This window comes from Tasmannia lanceolata, unplaced genomic scaffold (genome assembly GCF_043159265.1).
Source record: "Tasmannia lanceolata isolate RefF3 unplaced genomic scaffold, GAP_Taslan_0.1 ptg000018l, whole genome shotgun sequence".
NCBI classification, from domain to species: domain Eukaryota; kingdom Viridiplantae; phylum Streptophyta; class Magnoliopsida; order Canellales; family Winteraceae; genus Tasmannia; species Tasmannia lanceolata.
In genome coordinates, this window is record NW_027518695.1 from 62,040,666 (window position 1) to 62,061,488 (window position 20,823).

General features: G+C 39.2%; 1 protein-coding gene, 1 long non-coding RNA gene and 1 pseudogene across 12 annotated transcripts; 2 read left to right on the top strand and 1 right to left on the bottom strand.

The window, feature by feature from the left end:
- Nucleotides 1-987: 987 nt before the first annotated feature.
- LOC143850580 (protein FAR1-RELATED SEQUENCE 5-like) lies at nt 988-3,450 on the bottom strand. The gene has a single exon (XM_077359813.1). It carries the CDS (start codon nt 3,448-3,450, stop codon nt 988-990), a length of 2,463 nt encoding a protein of 820 aa, XP_077215928.1.
- A 6,135-nt stretch (nt 3,451-9,585) lies between these two features.
- LOC143850581 (thiohydroximate-O-sulfate sulfur/sulfate-lyase (nitrile-forming) NSP1 pseudogene) lies at nt 9,586-10,393 on the top strand (annotated as a pseudogene).
- A 929-nt stretch (nt 10,394-11,322) lies between these two features.
- LOC143849656 (uncharacterized) lies at nt 11,323-20,618 on the top strand. 11 transcript variants are annotated; one of them, XR_013235749.1, is made up of 9 exons: nt 11,323-11,501; nt 15,628-15,673; nt 15,850-16,010; nt 16,241-16,270; nt 16,430-16,563; nt 16,651-16,703; nt 16,819-16,881; nt 17,612-17,856; nt 18,561-19,139. It is a non-coding gene; the product is annotated as an uncharacterized LOC143849656 (long non-coding RNA). The 11 variants fall into 11 exon arrangements; XR_013235750.1 differs by having other exon boundaries at nt 15,850-16,004; XR_013235746.1 differs by having other exon boundaries at nt 15,594-15,673; nt 15,850-16,270.
- The last annotated feature ends 205 nt before the right edge of the window (nt 20,619-20,823 follow it).

The window sequence follows — 20,823 nt, forward strand, 5'->3', positions numbered from 1 at the left end:
TTATAGAGCTCTCTTTAGTAATTTTCACGGACTCCCATTCTGGCTATTTTCTGCACTCTGAAACATTGTAATGAATCTCAATTGTTTCTAATTACACTGCCATATCCTTTTAACTTTAACTAAAACTGAAATAGAGGGAAATAATACTGGCACACGTCGTTTTATAAATGGTTGGCAGTTGTTGAGAGACAGCTACAGATGGTTTTAAATACAGTGAAGTGAGATTATTATCAAAATAAGGGAGCAGATATCATTCCTAGAATCAAATTTTCACGTTTGGATGCCGAGAAGATTTTTATTTGGACTTCTCACTTTTGCAGCCCTTTTTGCAATGTAATTTGATTCGGATCAAATTCTTGGATTTCTAATTCAGCAGCTGAAAGTGAAAAAAAAAATAGATTTCTAAGTGTGCTGTGGAAATAAGAAATTGGAAATTCACAGATCTGGGAGTTTCCTTCACCCTCTTTGCTCCTCAACCTCTCCCCTCCACTAGGAACTACCCCCTTCCCTCTCTGTCTCCCTCTACATGAGCTGCCAGATCTATTCATTTTGTATTCAAAACTCAATTCCAAATCCAAATACAAAATGGGAGGTATCCAAACGGGCCCTTAGTGTAAAATTGTCATCATAAATACACTAGAGGAGACTGTCCCCCATTGGCAATTCTCGTATTTTGATGTCCCCCATTAGCAATTTTTCCATGAAATAAAACACGTTTTTTGTAGAATGTTTTTTAAGAAATCATGGCCACCAGCTAAAAGTACAAAAAACGCTTTAATTAGGCCGGCCTACATGACTTAAGACATGATATAAAGGATAAACTACCATCCTGTTGAGCCCCTCCATGGATTGAAATTGCCTGTAATGATACTCGTTAGATGATCCCAGCCATCCGATTATGATTACTTGAATGTGAATAAGCATATCCATTTGTAGAAAATAAACCAAGATGACATTAATCTCTGCATTCCCGCAGCCCCGAGTAAATCAATAAGAAAAAAAACGGAGCATAATAAATTGACCAGAGCAATAATAACGTTTCCAAACCTTAGTCCTCTTTTGACAGCTTGTTCTGTAATGTCCATATCCCCCACATTTTGAGCACTGGCGTTGCTGTTTTTGTGCTTGACTGGCCTCTATGCCAGATACATGACGCTTTGCACGCTTTGGCCTGCCCTTCGTCCTTACAACTTCAGGGTCACGAATTGTAAACCCAAGTATTTGACTGGAATCAAAGTTTGACAGAGGTATTTGACTGGGACCAATGTTTGACTGAGGTATTTCACTAGAACCAATGTTTGACTGCACTTGGCTACCAACTGCACTCTGCGGATAGACAATCTCCTTCTCCTTATTTTCAACTTCTACAGCAAGCTCTGTACAAAAATCAGTCATCTTCTTGAAGAGGATCTCGTCATTACCAACTTTTTCAATCAGTTGCTGCCATGTTGACATTAGACACCACCTCTTCAGTCCATTCACGCCACTAGTATCTCCTTGGGTTACAGATGTTGTGCCCCCAGCTCGATGCCTTGCATCAATTGACCACCTCTTTAATAAATAGCGTTTGGGGATAGTAGGTACTTGCTTTCTATCCATAATGTGAAGGATATGTCTGCATAATATTCCTTCCCTCTCAAACTTAGCACATTGACATGTCGCAGTTACATCGTTGGAACTGTCAAACAGAACCCTAAGGTATTTCTTCTTGTCATCTGTCCTGATTCCTACATTGTATTCCACAACATTGTCGTTCTTTCCAAACTTGTCTTTCCATAAGGCAAAATTACCCATCATCTCATCTTGGAATATGGTGAACATCTTCTTTGTATAGAATTTCCCAGCCTTTCGTTCCAATGGGCTGGCTGTGTTCATTTTGGCAACTGTATTGTTAGACTTAAAATCTTCTTCCAATTCGGCTTTACGCCGCTCAACCAGTGCCTTGTCGTATTGACCCAAGAATTCAACTAAGGAGGTGTTCTGGTTAACATAACCATCAAAGAAGGAATTTATGCTTTCACTCCGTTGACTAGATGTCATTCCTGCTGTGAATGTGCCTCTCCAATAGGCGGGAACCCAATGCTCGCGGATATCCCACATTTTTCCTAACCAATGACTTTCACCAATGTCATATTTATCAGCCAGAGATTTCCATTCTGTCTCAGAATCCTCTATTTCCCTCCTGTAAAACCAGTGATTGTAATCCTTGTAGAAATCAGTGTCGACATCTCTCATGTCCGCAACATGCTCAAGGAGATGCTTCTTTATGTGCCACGAACAAAATCGATGCCTGGTATGTGGAAATACTTTTCGAATTGCATTTCGCATAGCCCCGTCCATATCAGTTATTATAGCACCTGGAGCTTTACGAAACATACACGTGAGCCACTGCTCAAATAACCAGGTGAAAGTCTCCTCTGTCTCGTCGGCAAGAAGTGCACATCCAAAAAGAGTCGACTGCCTGTGATGGTTAACCCCAGTGAACGGTGCAAACGGCATTTTAAACCTATTCGTTTTATAAGTCACATCAAATACGATCACATCACTAAACGTAAGGTATGCTTCTCTCGCCCTGGAATCAGCCCAGAACATCGAACGCAAAGTCCCATTCGCGTCTAACTCCAACTCAAAATAGAAGTTCGGGTCTTCAGACTTTCTCTTTTGGAAATGGTTAGCCACTATCACCGCTTCTTTACCCATATTGTTCTCCCTAACTGCTCTCAAATGGGCAATAACTTGATTTGTTGAGACCACGGGAGCATTGGAAGTAGAGTTAATGGCATTCTTTATCTGAGCAGGCTTGAAATTGCTTCCACTGAGTTGTTCAATCAAATTCTTACAGCCTTTGTTTTTACGGAACTGACTATGTGAACGATGCATTTGCGTTTTAAGTGGTGAAGTAAGGTCATGAGAATGGATGTCGTCAAATGTTGTAACTTTCCACTCTTTATCTCTCAATTTGATGATCATCCTTGCTTTACAATTCATTCTGGCAAGGCGACGCTCCCTCAAGTCCTTAACATCATCCATCTTCTCCTTATCCTTTTTCTCTCCCTCTTTATTACATACAAACGTTCTCGATATCACCGTCTTTGTTAAATTTGATATGGTAGTACTAGATTTTCGTAGTCCAAAACCAGTAGCATATGCATACGCATTGTAGAACTCATATGCAGCTTCCCAAGTTTGAAAAACCTGGTCCTCAAACGGCATATTCACAATACTATCCTCACCAACAACCTTGTTGGGAGTAGTAACTGTATGACTACAACCCTCATCTCCGTCTATACCATCAGTAGCCTCCCATTGTAGATCATCATAATTGAGATTCACCCCATCATTAATGTCAATTATATTCCCATCCCATACTAAATTATCATCGTTGAGATTAAACCCATTGTCACACTCAATTAAACCATTTGCATGTACTTCGTCAATAGATGGGTCCATTTTTTATACCTAAAAATGCAACATACACATGGCTCATCAGCATAATAAGAAATGGTAACATATTACAGATATTTTCTACTGTGTGTCTTAAAGTAGAGTAGGGTTGCAGGGGTACACTGAAAGTAGGGTTGCAGGGGTACGTTCAGGTGTAGGTTTGCAGCAAAATTGAAAAAAACTGCACTATTGAGGATTTTTGCAGCAAAAAAAAGAAGACGAATTTAAAGAAAGAAGAAAAGAGAAACAAAGAACAAGACCCTAATTTTTCCAAGAACAAAAAATTAGGGTTTCCTTCTTAAACTAATAACAGAAACCCTAATTTTTTTTGCAAAACCCAAAAATTTCGTCCCACGGATCGTGGAAGTTGGTGGATGGTGGAAGATGCCGAAAGCTTCGTGTAGAAACCATAAATTTTGGAACAAAACCCAAAATTTCAGCACCTTTCATGCCGATCTAAACCCTAAATCTGCATCATTCATGATTTTTTGGCAAAAAAAATTGAGAAAAAGAGAAATAAGTGGGTTTTGCACTAACCTTTGACTCTCCGTGGAGATTTTTCGTCCCACGGATAGTGGATCTTGGCGGATGGTGGAAGAGGCCGAATGCTTCGTGCAGAAAACCTAAATTTTTGAACAAAACCCAAAATTTCAGCACCAAATCAGCATCATTCATGATCTTTGGGCAAAAAAAAATGAGAAAAACAGAAATAACTGAAGAACGCACTAACCTTTGTCGAGCTTTTTCGTCCAGTTGATCGTGGAAGTTGGCGGCTGCTGTGGAACCCTCTTCTTTACAGAGAAATTTTAGTGGTGGAGATTTTTCGTCGGATCGTGGATGTTGGCGGATGGTGGAAGAGGCCGAAAGCTTCGTGCAGAAACCCTCTTTTTTCGTTCAGAGTAATGAAACCCTCCTCAAAACCCTCTTCAACTGAGAAAAAAAATGCAGATGGAACACTACTCAAAACCAGAAGAAACCCTCTTACAATGCGGAAAAAAAAATACCAAACCCTCTCCATACATGATTTCCTTCTGATTTTCAGCAAAAAAAAGAGAAAAAAAGAGAAAAGTTAGAAGAAACTAACCTTAGGAGGCGGCTTTGCAGAGGGCCGGAGGGGAGCGTCGTTTTGCAGAGGGCTGGAGCATCGTTTTGCAGAGGGCTGGAGCGTCGTTTTGCAGAGGGCCGGCGGAGATGAACGGAGATTTGGGTGGAGAAACCCTTCTCCTTGCCTCTGTTGTGTCTTGAGAAAGAGAAAGGGATTTTCTGTCGAGGGTAGCGTGCGTGACGCACCCTCGATAACGCACGTTTTGTCTTGGCTTTTTCCAGGCTGGGCCCACTACCACAACCAATAGGAATCGCCCTCTCTCTTCAACCGCACGAAGCCTCCATGCGCTCAACCGCACAATCATTTTCCTCATATATATATATATATATATATATATATATATATATATATATATAGAGGAAAGTGAAGCTACACCACCGGTGTAGCTAACTTAGCTACACCGCCGGCTTAAAATACAATGGGCCCACATTGTTTTGGTGATCCAAAGAATTCATTTGATTGGCCCTCACATAGATAGGGTGTCCACCAAAAATCAGCTCCATAGGATCATCCCAACCCTTCAAACTGTGGAGGCAAAAATGGACAAATTTGTGAAGGTTTTTACACGTCCATTTTTGCCTCCACAAATCGTAGGGTTGGGATGATCCTATGGAGCTGATTTTTGGTGGACACTCTATCTATGTGAGGGCCAATCAAATGAATTCTTTGGATCACCAAAACAATGTGGGCCCATTGTATTTTAAGCCACCGGTGTAGCTTCACTTTCCTCATATATATATATATATATATATATATATATATATATATATATAGAGAGAGAGAGAGAGAGAGAGAAAAGTGTAGCTACACATACGTGTAGCAAATTTAGCTACAACGAGGCTTAAAATACAATGGGCCCCACATTGTTTGGGTGATGCAAAGGATTCATTTGATGGGCCCTTACATAGATAGGGTGTGCCCAAAAAATCAGCTCCATAGGATCATCCCAACCCTACGATTTGTGGAGGCAAAAATGGACGTGTAAAAACCTTCACAAATATGTCCATTTTTGCCTCCACAGTTTGAAGGGTTGAGATCATCCAATGGAGCTGATTTTTTGGGCACACCATATCAATGTGAGGTCCTATCAAATGAATGGTTTGGATCACCCAAATAATGTGGGCCCACTGTATTTTAAGCCGTCGGTGTAGCTAAGTTAGCTACACGTATGTGTAGCTTCACTTAACTCATATATATATATATATATATATATATATATATATATATATATATATAGAGAGAGAGAGAGAGAGAGAGAGAGAGAGAAAACGGTTCCTACACACGTGTAGATAAGTTATCTACACACTAGCTTAAAATACAGTGGAGGCCCACATTGTTTGGGTGATCCAAACCATTCATTTTTAAGGCCCTCACATAGATAGGGTGTCCACAAAAAATCAGATCCATAGGATCATCCTAACCATTCGAACTGTGGAGGCAAAAATTGAACTAATTTGTGAAGGTTTAAAGACATCCATTTTACCTCCACAAATTGTAGGGTCGGGATGATCCTATGGATCTGATTTTTTGTAGACACCCTATCTATGTGAGGGCGTTTAAAATGGATGGCTTGGATCACCCAAACAATGTGGCCCCCCACTGTATTTTAAACTAGTGTGTAGAGAACTCTCTACACATGTGTAGGAACCGTTCTCTCATATATATATGAAGAATTGATGCAATTTAGAAGCAAAGGAAGGGCTCCAAAGTAATTTTTTGTATGTATATCTGGGTGGGCCTGTTGACATTTTCTGTTGGTTTGATTATGTTTATCATTCTTACGGGAATCATGACCTGCCAAAAAAAATCAAGAATAGGCTAAAGCAAACCAATTATAACCTCCAAATAAAACAAAAATCAAAACAAACACCATAAAAGCGAGGTTATGTTGAGAAATCTCACAAATTCAGGGCGAAGAAAAACCTATGGAGAAGAATTAGATTGTTCTTACATCGCTCAAGATCCAAGGGTTTGATGCTGTAAAATGGGTTTCTTATGTTTTTCTTTGGCACCTGCCCACTGAAAATTTCATAGTATAGTGTAGCTTTCATAGTATAATCTGCATTTTCATACCATGTTATCTCTTTGCCAAACAATTATTTGGCTATCATGAAATTAACCTCAAAACATATGAAAAGCTCGAAGAATTTAAAGCGGAGGAGAAAACAAAGCATACAATGGCTCTCGATGACCATAGCTTGCACCACACCTCTGCAGTAGTGAGAATAGTCATGCATGCCCAACACCCCGTCTTCATTGCTCACAAATGATTAGCAAACGCACCTCTTTCGCTCTTTCCTTCTTAGCTCTATGCCCATGTGAATAGTCTTGCTTTTCACTCAGTTAATTTTTTTTTGTAAATCATAGCCATTAGAAATTCCCCAACGCATAGACAATAGGATTGGCACTCTTCTTCACATTCTCCTCTTCTTCGCAGGACAATTAAAAAAAGAGCTTGCATTAGTACAAAGAAGAGAGAGGGGAACATCGGGCTAATAAAATCATACCATAGAAGGGTCCTCGACCATGCAAAGTGCCACATAAGCATTTGAAGCTGAGTTGGAGGAAGAGGGGACTGTCCACATCAGCGATGAACAGTGAACCTCCCTTCCTCCTTATGATATATAGATTAGATTCATTTTCTCTGATAATAAATACAGTTTCAATTAAAGAGGAAACCTTGATACTTCATTTTTCAATTAAATAGGAAATGTTGTCATATCATCTTCCTATCCTACCAACCATGCAAGGAATAATGGGAATTTGCCAGAGAAATGTCTCCCATTTATGGCTTTATGCCATTATTATTGCCTTCAAATTTTCTTCTCATCCCAGCATCTCGCTCTCATTCTTCATATCTCTGCAAAGGTTTTAATTCCTGTGGAACTTTGAAATGTTGCGCTTTCATCCCATTTGTCCCCCCGCCATTTATTCTTAAAGAAAACCTCTGGTGTTCCTTAATGTTCGATTCATTTCATATCGCATACAAATATTTTATATAAAGGATTCCTTTCCAAAGCTCCTCTCGCAGCCTCATTGCAAAGGCATTCAATTCCAGACATTTTAAAGAGGTAGAGCATATGGATCAGTTTCTGCTTTGAAACCAGTGCCGGAGGCCATCACTTTAGGCTAGATTGGGTCAGATTTCAGTGTGATGGCTCCCTCTCCAGGACAGACACAGGGAAGAGCGGCAACCATGAGACAGAGGGTTTACGAAAAGAGGGTGGAAGATAATGAGACTTAGGTCACAGCTTGCACGAATCTCTTCTTCATGAAAGAGAGAGGAACTCGAGGATCTACGTTTCTTCTTGGGCAGGGAGCTGCCGAGGCTCTCATATGTTTTTCTATCTATAAATTGTAGCCTAAGTATTTCCTCGGGCACACAAGCCTTTTGCTTCTACTGTTTTTTCGAAATGCTAATCTTTTATTATAAGATGAAGGACATGACCACGGCATTCATTGAAACAAAACAGAAACACCTTTTGCTTCTACTATTAGTTCGTTTTTTTTAGCGATGGCACTCTCTCTCTCTCTCTCTCTCTCTAGGCAACTTGATTTGTTGAGATTCTTTGTTTTTTGGACATGTTGAAATAGTCCTATGTTCTTATGAAAGAGATGAGGTCTATGTTTGGACTACGTGTATCACAACTCACTTATGTGCTTGTCTTTCTGTGCTTATTTTCATAATTCTATATGTAAGTTTTGTCACTTAATATGCTTTGCCGAATGATGTAGTTCGGATGCCAACTCACCCATCAGAGCTTTTGTTAGTTTTGAATTCACAATGGTTGCTCAAAATCCAAAACAAGAGTTTAATTGGGTTCAAGAATCAGTTTTGAATTCACAATGGTTTCTCAAAATCCAAAACAAGCAGGGCTTAGGGGCCTTTTGGATCTAGGAAAAAATTATGGAAAATGATTTTTCATGGAACAAAATATTTGAAAAAACCATTCCAAGGAGAAATGCAATTTTCCAAGAAAATACAGAAATTAGGGGATGTTTGGCTACCAAGAAATTTTTTAATGATAACCGGCGCCTCCAAGTGATGAGAGAGGGGTTGGGTGGGTGAAATGGCTAAAAATCAGAAACAAGCATCTCCAAGGGGTGAGACGGGGCTGAAAATCAGGAAACAACAAACTCTACTCAAAATTCGATCAATTGTTTCCTGATTTTTTGTGACTTCTCATCGTGAGAGACACTAGTTTCCTGTTTTTTGTTACTTAATTTTTAGCCACTTCATGCTCATATCCACCTGGAGACACCAATTTATCATGAAAAAAAGTTTATGGCAGCCAAACATGCCCTAAGTGATTCATTTCTAGATAGATAATCACATGTTCAAATCAAGACTCCAAAAAACGAAACCCATATTTTAAAAAGTAAAACCTTTTTACATCCATCTGCTCTGGGCCACGACTAACCAAAAATGAGTCAGCACCTAGTTGCTCAATTGCTTAATTAGCTTTGCTAGGGGATGTGCTGTGGTAACCTTCATTCCAAAAGCCTTGGCAATCTTCACGGCAACATGACCGAGTCCGACCACACCCAAATGCATACCCGACTCACTGAGTCCAAAACGTTTCATCGGGCTATAGACCGTGATCCCCGCACACAACAATGGTGCACGCGCGTCTAGGGGGAGGTTTTCAGGGAAATGAACCACATAGTGCTCATCTATAACAATAATATAAGAGTATTTCTTCGTCTTCTCTGTTTTAGGTTTTTTTTCCCTTCTGGCTTTGATCTGGCTTATGTTTTGATGACTTTTTTTTCTCTATTTTTGTTAGTTTAGGGGTTTTCCATCTTTTTTTGTCATGTGCCTTGCAGGTGCGTAAAGAGGTGATGGTGCATTTCATGAGTTTTTGACCATTCAGGTATTTGAAATGGAGACTTCCTTTTTTTTCCGGCCTTTCTATTCCCTTTTTGTTTGAGATTATGACAATCGATGATGTGCAACGCATCATTTGATTCATTGTTTTTCTTTGTTTTTTGTTCCCGTGCAACGCTCAAGTCTGCAACTAGTTACTCATAAAGATATGAGGAATTATACGGTGCCCCCGACGGTGAAGGCAAGTGCAGGTGCTACGATAAAAGTACCACCCCTTCATATTTGATCCAACAGCAGACTTAATAAGTGGTCTGCTGTTGGATCAAATATCATTTAAACAGGTATCAAAATTGCTATTATGAAACATTCATAAGAAATGTTTCACAAAAAAACAGGAGGGTTAAGATTATCAGATCATGGTGGCAGTCTCCCTAGAACAATTTCAATAATAATTTTCCACATGTGATGAATAAATTTGAGATGTTCTCTCTTTTACTACTCAATTTTTTTTCTGTATTGATCAGTTGGAGCAGAAAGGCAGTGGACCAGGAGCAAGAAGCTCCCACGCCATAGCCATGGTAGGCAACAAGGCTTACGTTTTTGGTGGCGAGTTCAAGCCACGTGTACCCGTTGACAATAAGCTCCACGTGTTCGACCTCGAAGATCTGACGTGGTCTATCGCTGATGCCACTGGGGATGTGCCACCGCCACGTGTCGGGGTGACAATGGCCGCCGTGGGAGAGACCATCTACGTCTTTGGGGGTAGGGATGCTGACCACACAGAGCTCAACGAACTCTACTCTTTCGATACACGTACGAACAAGTGGGTCCTACTTTCCTCGGGAGAAGAGGGCCCACAAAATCGCAGCTACCACTCAACGGTCGCCGATGATCAACGCGTGTACATCTTTGGTGGATGTGGGGTCGCCGGACGCCTGAACGATCTCTGGGCGTTTGATGTTAGTGATTGCAAGTGGGTCCAATTCCCGGGGCCCGGGGAGAGCTGCAAAGGTTGAGAAATGAGCCTAATGAGTGTTGATATAGAGAGGTATTCTAAACTGAAGGGCAGCCAACCGCCCTTTTCAGCCTAATGAGTGTTGATATAATATGCAGAAAATACCCTTGTGAATAAACACAAATGAATGAAAATACGAAGGGCAAAATAATTTTGGCACTTAGGATATGGATCCAATTGACTCGGTCATGTTCATTAACGTTCGGAACCTTTTGGTCCATCCAACCCCCCCCCCCCCCCCCCAAACATTTATCTTTGTAGATATGATAAATGGAGAAGTGGACGGTTTTGATCATTCTATGCAGTGGGCCGTATAGTACCTTTTGAGAAAATACTAGAATATACGGCCACACCACCGTATAAAAACTTAAAATAAAGGCCCCCGCCCCACGTCTGTGTTTTTACTACGGAGACTCTTCTTTGCTATTTTTAGATTAAATTATAAAGGGAAAAATACACTTAGACCCCCTGTGGTTTTCTGATACATTCAACTTAACCCCTAATGTTGAAACACTATCAATGGTAAGGAAGACCCCGTACACCTCTCCAAACCCCATACCCGAATCCAAACACTACCAAAAACACAGTGGGCCCACATTGTTTGGATGATCTAAAGCGTTCGTTCATTTGATGGGCCCTAATATAAATAGGGTGTGCTAAAAAAATCAGCTCCATAGGATCATCATAACCCTTCAATCTGTGGATGACCGTCCACTGAGGGGGTCTATCTAACACAAATTGAAACCACATGAGGTCGACTTGTAACTTTTTAAACATTAGGGGTTAAGTTGAATGTGTCAGAAACCACAGGTGATCTAAGTGTATTTATCCCTGGATTAAATTATAAAACAACTAAAAAGGGGCGTCCCAGGTAAAAAGGGGGTCGTATTCATCATCAATCAATAAACTTTAGGGTTAGGGTTGAGGATATTTATACGTGGAGACTCAAGCTTATCTCTTATACCTTCCGCTCTACCGTAAACACCAGATTCTCGCTTCCTTTGGGGCTTTGATGATAAGCTCGAAATCCTGTCCAGCAGATCATCCACACTGAATCAATGTGAAAGATTGGACTCAAAGTCTGAAATCAAACCAGCAAGAAGAAGCGGGTGAACAATTTCTTCTTGTCTCCCTTTTTACTTCCAACCCAGTTTTGTTTTTACATGAAATTGCACATAGGATGAATACTATTTGGGGGAGTTTACAGATTGACTCCTTAATATATTATTCAAATGGTTATGGGTGGGAAGATGACAGAGAGGAGAAAAGAATAGACTTGTTGTTGTTATTGTATGAATCTGTAGTGTGGAGAGGTATTTGTGTGATTCTCATGGTTGGTATAAGGGTCTATGGAAAGATTCACTTGCTCAGCTTGTTTACAACGATAAGAGGGTGGAGGGGCGTAATTGATTAGAAAATTTTGTAGTCTCGATGGAGTAGATATACTTTGAGAAGCATGGACCCCAAAGAGAATTTTACTTGTTTTGGATGATGTTTGGAAGGTCTAATAAGGTTTTTTGAAGACTTGGATAATTTGACCATTGAACAGATAAATGAGAACATTTGAGGCAGTGGTGCTGCCCAGCATGCCAAGCTGGGTTTTGCCTCTTACATAGATATGCAGCCTGTGATGACACATGCAAAGACAAAAACGCGCCCACAGGGCTAAGCACCAAGTATTTGCCGAACTTTTGGATGAGGAACTACAACAGAGGGGGGTTTCTGTAATCCCAGCCTTTGCCACTTATAGAGGTATGCAGTCTCTGATGACACATGCGAAGACAAAGAGCGCCCACAGGATTAAGCACCAATATTTTCCAAACTTTTGGATGAGGAACTACAACAGAGAGGGGGTTTCTGTAATCTCAGCCTTGACTATTTGGTATAAGAGCTCCCAATTGCTCAATGGATGCGGCTGCAGCAGGGGATCTTCACCCAAACAACTACACAAGACTTTACCTGATTCTTGGTAGGAGCCGACACACAGTTTATCGGAGGAATTCTCCAATCGGAATACTTGGAGGCCTCTTATAAGAAGTGGGATTTACGGATCGTCGAATACGTTCCTGAAGACGTTCCCGAGGAAGAAGGGCCTTCACGGAAGAAGGCGAAGGCCAAGGCTATGGCGGCTGAGGTTGTGTCCAACTCATTTTTCACTGGGATAAGGCCAAGAAACTCTGGGACGACGTCGGTACTAGGGGCATCCTCACCGGTAGGTACATTGATCTCCCTGTCCTTCAAAATTTTGATTTAAAGGCCAAATTTGATGCCCTTCATTGGACACCCATCCTTCACCTCAATGAACCCGTTTACCCTCGATTGGTGCGTCTCTTCTATGCCAATCTCACCATTTTCCCTTCCTTCTTCAAAATTGAATCTAAGATCAAGAAAACTGTCATCAAACTCAACTATCACACTTTTGCCACACTTCTTGAGATTAGCCATGAGGGCCTCTTACACTATTTTTGGCCGGAAGATGGGACACATTCACTTGATGATCTTGATCATGACACTGTCTATGGTCGGATAACATGGCGCTACCACCCTAATATGCCCGTACAATCTGCCGACCTCATTCCGGTTGCACGCATGCTCCATAACTTCATGTACCACATCTTCATACCTCGTGCTGGGATGCGTGAAGCCCTAAGACCCTTAGAGGCATATATTATCTACAGCATTCTAGAGGGCCGCCAGCTTTGTCTGCCTTATATCATGTTTCGCTACATGTGGTAAAATGATATTTTATCAATTATAAAATTCATTTATCATCATTTGCCTACAAATGTTTGTTGTGGAGGTCTTTCTTTCAACATTCTCAAAGCAAATCAAGTATATCAATTTTAAAATGAAGCTATCATTTGATTTTTTTGAATACGAGGTTCTTTCCCATTCATCCGTGGTAAACATCGACTTGAAGCCCAACTTCCGATCTCTTGAACTCTTTAGTATGAGGAAGCATGTCGCAAATCGTGTCTGTATGCTTACGCATAAAATGTAAAACATAATTGTATTGTTCATCCTTGCCTTTGCTATAATGTCTACGAATTTGATGTGGATGTTTTTCTTTCAACAATCTCAAGGCAAATCAAGGTGTAAGATAATTTGGTGTGGATGTATTAATTTCAACATTCTAAATAATTTGATGTATTTCTTTCAACATTTGCTAGGCGAATCAATGTATAAGATAATTTGATGCGTATGTATTTCTTTCAACATTCTCCTCAAGGTGAATCAAGATATTAGATAATTTGATGTCGATGTATTTCTTTCGACATTCTCAAGGCAAATCAAGGTATAAGATAATTCGAGATGGATGTATTTCTTTCAACATGCTTAAGGCAATTCAAGGTATAGGATTAATGACCCGATGTAGCTCAATCAATTCTAAGAAATAAATATTTTAGAATTCCTTAGTTATTGTTGTGGCAGCATAATAAGGCCTCATTTTTAAGGCCTTTTACGTATCTAATTGATTACACACATTGTTATTGATAGTCGAAGGAAAACCCAAGTCTCTGTGATCTCTTTCTAAAATTGAGTTACCTATGGGTGTTGGATTTGAGTGATGTACCTGATTCCATTGGAAATAAAAAACATGTGTGGTAACTTGACTTCTCTTGGTCCCTATGGCAAAATCACTGACCAACCTTTATTGCTAGAAATTTGTTGAATCACAACAGATACTAGTAAACTATTCAATATGTGACCCATGAATGGATATTGGATATGTATGCCAATAAAATTTGGGAGGTTATCCAAAGTTGGGGATGTGACAAATGCAAAGGAAAGCAAGCCGACCTGAAGAAAAGAAAACAGACCTTCATGAGTTAGACCTTTCTCTAGGAATTCCCTGACCATTAGATTCCCATTAAGTTACAATCTATGGCCCCTTTTAAAGTATTTAAACCAATCTATTCGCAATGTGCCAATATTAATTAGATTGCAAGCCTGGACATTTTTCAAATTAAATATGGGAAAATATGGGAGAAAATCTTATTAATCCAATCTATATATACAAAGATAAAGGGCTGTTTCACTGTTCACGGTAACGTGGCATCCCTTCCCTGCCTCCCTCAAGTCTACATGGCACAAAAATTCCAACTTGGCGTTACTACTGCCTATACGGCTTTTCATTTTCCACCTCTCCGTTACAGATTTTAGATTCTGTTAATATTAATGTTTCCATAAATCTCTCTCTCTCTCTCTCTCTCTCTCTCTCTCTCTCTCTCTCTCTCTCTCTCTCTGTATATATATATATATATATATATATATATATATATGAAGAAAGTGTTGGTGAGCTTAAGCCCCCCAATCACATGGGTCCCACATTTTCTGTGGTGATCCAAACCATTCATTTGCAAGGCCCTATCATAAATAGGGTGTGTACCAAAAATCAGCTCCATAGGATCATCCTAACCCCTCCATTTGTGGAGGACAAAAATGGGCCGATTTGTGGACAAATAATGTCTGTCCATTTTGACCTCCACAAATGGAGGGGTTAGGATGATCCTATGGAGCTGATTTTTGGTACACACCCCATCTATGTAAGGGCCTTTCAAATGAATGCTTTGGATCATCCTAACAAAGTAGGCCCCAATGTGATTGGGCGCTTAAGCTCACCATAAGTTTGGTGAGCTTAAGCTCACCAACACTTTCCTCATATATATATATATATATAGATTCAATTTATTTGTTTCCGTTTACATAGACGTTCTGCCTTTTTCCGTTACACTTTGAAACTGACTTTTCCTATTCCATCTCGCCACTACATGTCAGTTGTATGTATTTGTTTCCATTTACAGAGACGTTCTGCCTTCTACAGTTATACTTTGAAACCGGCTTTTCCATACATTCTATATGTTTTCCTTCTTCTTCCATCCATTCGACGAAGGGATTTGCTAGCTTCCATCGCAGAAGGCACTTTGCAGATGGTCTGTTGCATCTGACAGCGGCCACATCATAAATGAAGACAAAACCTGCTGAAAAGTGAGCTGGCTGTCAGATGCAACAGGCTATATGCGACATGCCTTCTGCGATGGATGCTAGCAAATCCCTTCGATTAAATAATATTTTTAGGTAAAACAATTTTCCCTCTATATATTCATTCCTCTGTGTACAGAGCATGCATGCTCTCCTGATTTCATTTTCGAGGATTATCCTTTATCATTCCATTTCTCTCATTAATCTAAAGGATTTAGATTTTTTTTGCGGAAAGCTATGGGTGTTTTGCAGGACTTTCATTGGATGTCAAGTTTTTCTTCCTTACGTGTCTTCTCAGGTTCGTTTATTCTTCATACGCTTTTTGCAACACTTTGTTTTTTTCATTCATCCTCTTTCCCAACCATCTTCTTGGCATTTCCCTTGAAAAAAGTAGAACAAATAACAATTTTTTATCCATGTTTTAATTTGCATGTGTCTGACAGTATATACAAGGCACTGCTGTTTGGATTGCAGGAATTTTCCAATGAGAATAATAGCTCCAAACTGCTAAATTTACCTACCCCATTGTTAAAGGGTTCTACTTTCTGATCGAGGTAATATCGAAGGGATTTTTGAATCATCTGCGCAATGACCTCTCACATCTTCCTCAATAAACGCAGCCTGGCAAAGTAATGGTAACAGGGACAGATATTTATGAAGTTCCTTTTATCTTTGTTCAAATTTTAGGACATTTGGTGTATAGATTTAGTTTCAAACTTAAAATGGGTATAGAAAGGGTTCATTTGCTTTCATGATGCTCGTTACTTGAGTTTTTTTTTTGTTTTTGTTTTTGGTTTTGTTTTGGTGTGTGTGTGTGTGCGCGCGTGCCTGCGTCTGGATTTTCTCCACATAATTTCTGATACAGGAGGTACAGAATGGATGTTCTGCACAGGAGGTAAAGAAAGTGTTCTTTTGAATTTATTCTGATGATTACTCGATTGTTATGTTAAAGTTTCAAACTGGGTGTGGTTGCTGTTGTTTTTTTTTTTCTATTTTTATTGTGGGTTTTCTTAGCTAGTGATTTGATAATTTAGTATTGCTTCTTTATTAACAGATTCTGCATTGCTGATGGAGAAAGGAAATTTGAGGATCATGGTTGGGTACGCCTTGGGAGAGACAATGATGCAAGGCACAGATATTTGGCAATCGATTTTGAAAGATTTGGGGCTTAGTCCTGTGTAGTAGAAGGTTTTGGTCTTTTTGAGGTTTTTTTTTTTTTCTCTTTCTTTTGTTATGCAGTTGTTTTTTTCATGGAGGTTTAAAATTTTGATGCAGTTGTTGACCAGCATTTTTGGCTCTCTGCCTTTTGAGCCTTTGTTATAATCATGGTAATGTTTGGTTTTACACAGATTTCCTCAATCTTTATTTGATTTCTCATCAAGAAAGCCATATTCCAGGTAATAATTTTTTTCTCATCCTCAAATCTAATTTTTGTTCTTCAAGGTTATTCTCCACTTCAAGATCACCTGCATCTTGCTCCATCTCATCATGAACACCATACTCTTGGTAATATATAATTTCTTTTTATCTTCCTCTGCTGCGTAACACCATATTCCTGATAATATATAATGGGAAATGTTATCAGCACTACTGTATTTTGATGAGGGCACTCCTCACTTTATTAAAAGTACAGTATGGCACCATAGGATGATCCAAACCGTCCATTAGATGGGCCACAGCCTAAATAGGTTGTGCCCCAAAAATTATTTCCATAGGTTGATCCTAACCGTCCGATCTATAGAGGGTTCGAATCAACCCTCTAACATTCAGATCGGAGGGGTAGGATCAACCTATGGTAATGATTTTTGGGGCACAACCTATTTAGGCTGTGGCCCATCTAATGGACGGTTTGGATCATCTTATGGTGCGGGCCATACCATGCTTTTAATAAAGTGAGGAGTGCCCTTGTCAAAATACAGTAGTGCTGATAACATTTCCTATATAATTTCTTTTTTGGAGCTTGAAAAGCAGTCGAGCAGTGGTTTGTGAAGATTATTCGGAAGATTTTGGTGAGTGTGCGGAGCAAAAGAAATTTGTTCAAATATGATTCCCACCAAGTGGATAACTGAAGCTTGCATATTGAAGAATTTCATCCCAGCAATCATATTTATCACCAAGTGGAAAACTTTTATTTTCTTTTGGCATGTTTCTTTACCTTTTTTAAAACATTGAAATATATTAGTTATTAATTATGTAATTTGCTTATTCCATGGTTTTATGATTTTATTCTATGCAGGTATCAAAACAATCAAGGATTGGTGCAGGGTTTTATGCATTTTTATTTTTTTTAATTTTGACTTTCATTGATCATGAAAAATGTCCAAAACAAGGGGACAAGATTTCTCCGACGCGGGATATGTCATGAGTCCCGTCGATTACATCGCATAGAAAAAGAAAGGAAGCAAAGTACATAATCATCCCACTCCAACCACCGTGTTATCATGCAGAAGGTGCCCGTCCGCCATTCGTTCTCTGCAACAGGTATGGATTTTCTGTGAAACCCATCAGGGATTAGTATTTATTTGGTAATTAGATGGGTCATCTGCATTTTCTGTGGTCAGTTTAGGGATTTGGGAGTTTTCAGTTTTGGAGTACATATTGGTCTGGTAATACTAATAATGTTACACCTCTCTTCATAATAGATCATGTGAAAAAAACACAAAAAATACCATGTTTCCTGCTATTACATATGAAAAGATGTTCTTAGTTTCTGTTGCATGCAATCTGATGCTAGAAATTTCAATGACCTCCAACGTGCATTTAAACTTCAATTATGAACACAGTTGCAAAACACTTAAAAGCACTAACACATTTGTAGACCAAGTGAGAATATTCCACGGCTCAGCCTTACTGTTGCATTACAATCTTTGCTTTGAGTCTTCATTAGTATTGTTAGAGAAATGCAACAGGCCGATACCATCCAATCATCTTGGAGGAGTCCCATTCTACTTTCTCATGAGTTTGATTAAGGCTATTTTATCTAATTTGATTGAGGCTACACTCAGATAATTCTCAAAAATAATTTTCCATGAGGATCAAATCTTTCAATTTTTGTAAAGTCATTTTCACACGTTAATGTTGTTTTCATCGAAAATATCTAAAATGACAAGTCATATATGGCTACTAGCTCAATTGTGCAATTAGGTACTAACTAAATTTCTTGATTTTATTTGGATGAAATGCAGCTGCATTCTTTTGTGGACTGTTTTAGGTTTCTATATGGGCACCATCGCGGAGGGTGAAGCTGAGGGTTTTAGATCATCTCCATTTTGGGCCTTGACTGTGCCACCGGTCATTGAATTTTTATTTGGATGAAATGCAGGTCACTTGCATGCTGTATGCTTTTGTTGGGCAAGATATATTTCTCAACATTTACCAAATTTGATTGGATGAATTTTTATAGAGTGAGCATACACAGATTAAAACCTACATTACACAATGACAGACTGTTGACAACATGATTTGAAATACACTAGCACCTACCTCAGATGCAATAAGCTTACTCTAAAGTGCCAAACCATCCAATGGAGGAATATAACGCTCCATCCAATGAAGGTATCAAATGCTCAGCCCAGGGTTTAGGTTTTAATTTATAAGAACAATCATTCTTTTTTCAATATTTTAGGACCTACCTGCATTTCTATATGTGTAATTGCGGTCTGATATAATCGGTAATCCATCTGAATTGTTACATTACCTTCTATGTTTACATCTCACTTCAGATATGTAATGGGCTCCATGTATGAAGGTTTTTGCTTTCCTCATTCTTTTTTGGATTCCTGCTATGTATACTCATTTTCTTTTCCAAATTTATGGGTGAAATTTTTGCTCTTAAGCCAACATTAATTTTCTTTCTGTCACTTTGATATCTACAGTTACTTCCAACCCCACTAGTTGTCTATATAAATGCCTGCCATCAATATATTCTCAGAATACCCACATTGATGACAAGGTTAGTTTAGCAACAATTCAGACCATCTCTTTTTGGAAATCCCCTATCCATTAGCTTACAGATCTGTCACTCAGTTAAAGTACTTAAAACCTTTTATTCTAAAAATACTCGTTTTATATTTATTCTCAAATGCCTCCTTTGGTCTTGCCTAGACTGGCACATATCCTTGTCAGTAATTATAGTGATGAAGGATCATATGAGAGGTATGGCTGCATTGGATATGTAGCCTTCTACTACTTCATATGGAGATGATTTTTGGGACATGATCCATTTATGTTTGTACCCAACCAATGAGGCTTAGATCAATGAATAACTTGGGCCTCATATTTTTCTTTAAAAATACACATGTACATGACTAGGTGTAAGAGGTTGTGGTGGTAGAAAGTTACTAGGAAGACACTTCCATGTGAGGGATCTGCTTGGTAGCATTCCTTATACTAAGGACCTTTCTTTTAAGAAATGACAAAGACTATAATTTGATGTACTATCATTATTAGGAGGCAAGGGAGCATACCCAACCCGCATCAACCCAGGAGTTGAATTATAACGAAGATCAAGCATCAAAGTTGTCTCCAACTCCTAGGGAGAAAATCGGTGAATTCATAAAAAGACAATGGACTCTATTTAAGAAAGAAGCTCGTAGGAGAAGGGAAGTCTTTTTTAGCTTATCTGGGACTTATAACGTGAAAGAATCCCATAAGCCAATGCATAAACACCCGTTCTTTGTCAAGTTCATGATGGACGAAAGAAGAGAAAGGTGGCAGGATTGGGAAGCTGAGAAAGAGAGAGGAATTCGGAAGCTGGAAGAAAAAATCTTAAGAGAAATGACTTTGGAGAGTAGGACTTTAAATGAAGCAAACCAAGTTTCGGACGAAACTTTGTCTTCAGAAGAAACTTTTTTGGGCGAAATCAAATCACTTCTTATGGAGTTGGAGAAATGCTCCGGCTAAGGGTGTTTCTCTTTGACGGTTTCTGATGGTCTTTTTGGTCTTTTGATCGGATAGATGGATAAGGAATTTCTGGGTGTATTAGCCTTTGGTCTTACGATCTTCTGATGTTTTGTTAATTTTGATGCCAACAAGATTATCGGGTTTTGGCTTGTAAAAAGGACTGACAATATAGAGAGATGTTTTTGGGGTCCCAAAGTAAAGTAGGCCAATGACATGGTGGAAGAAAAAAGGAAAATGTGATTGTAATTGAAGTTGTTTTGTTAGGTTTCCCTTCCCTGGCTCAGGGTATACCCAATCCAGGTTTATTGATATCTTGTAATGCAGTACGGTACTCCTGGTCCCTAATGCTTTCCTAATATCAATGAAATTTGTCATCTTTAAAATAAATAAATAAAACCATGACTCTTTGGATTAGGTTGGTTTTTCAGGTTGAAAAACTCAACCCAATCTTAAATTGGGTCGAGTTTAAAGGGGAAAAAAGATGGAACTCTAGGTCCTAAGATAGTTATTCTATTGTTTAACTTTGAAGCAAGATGAATGCTACAT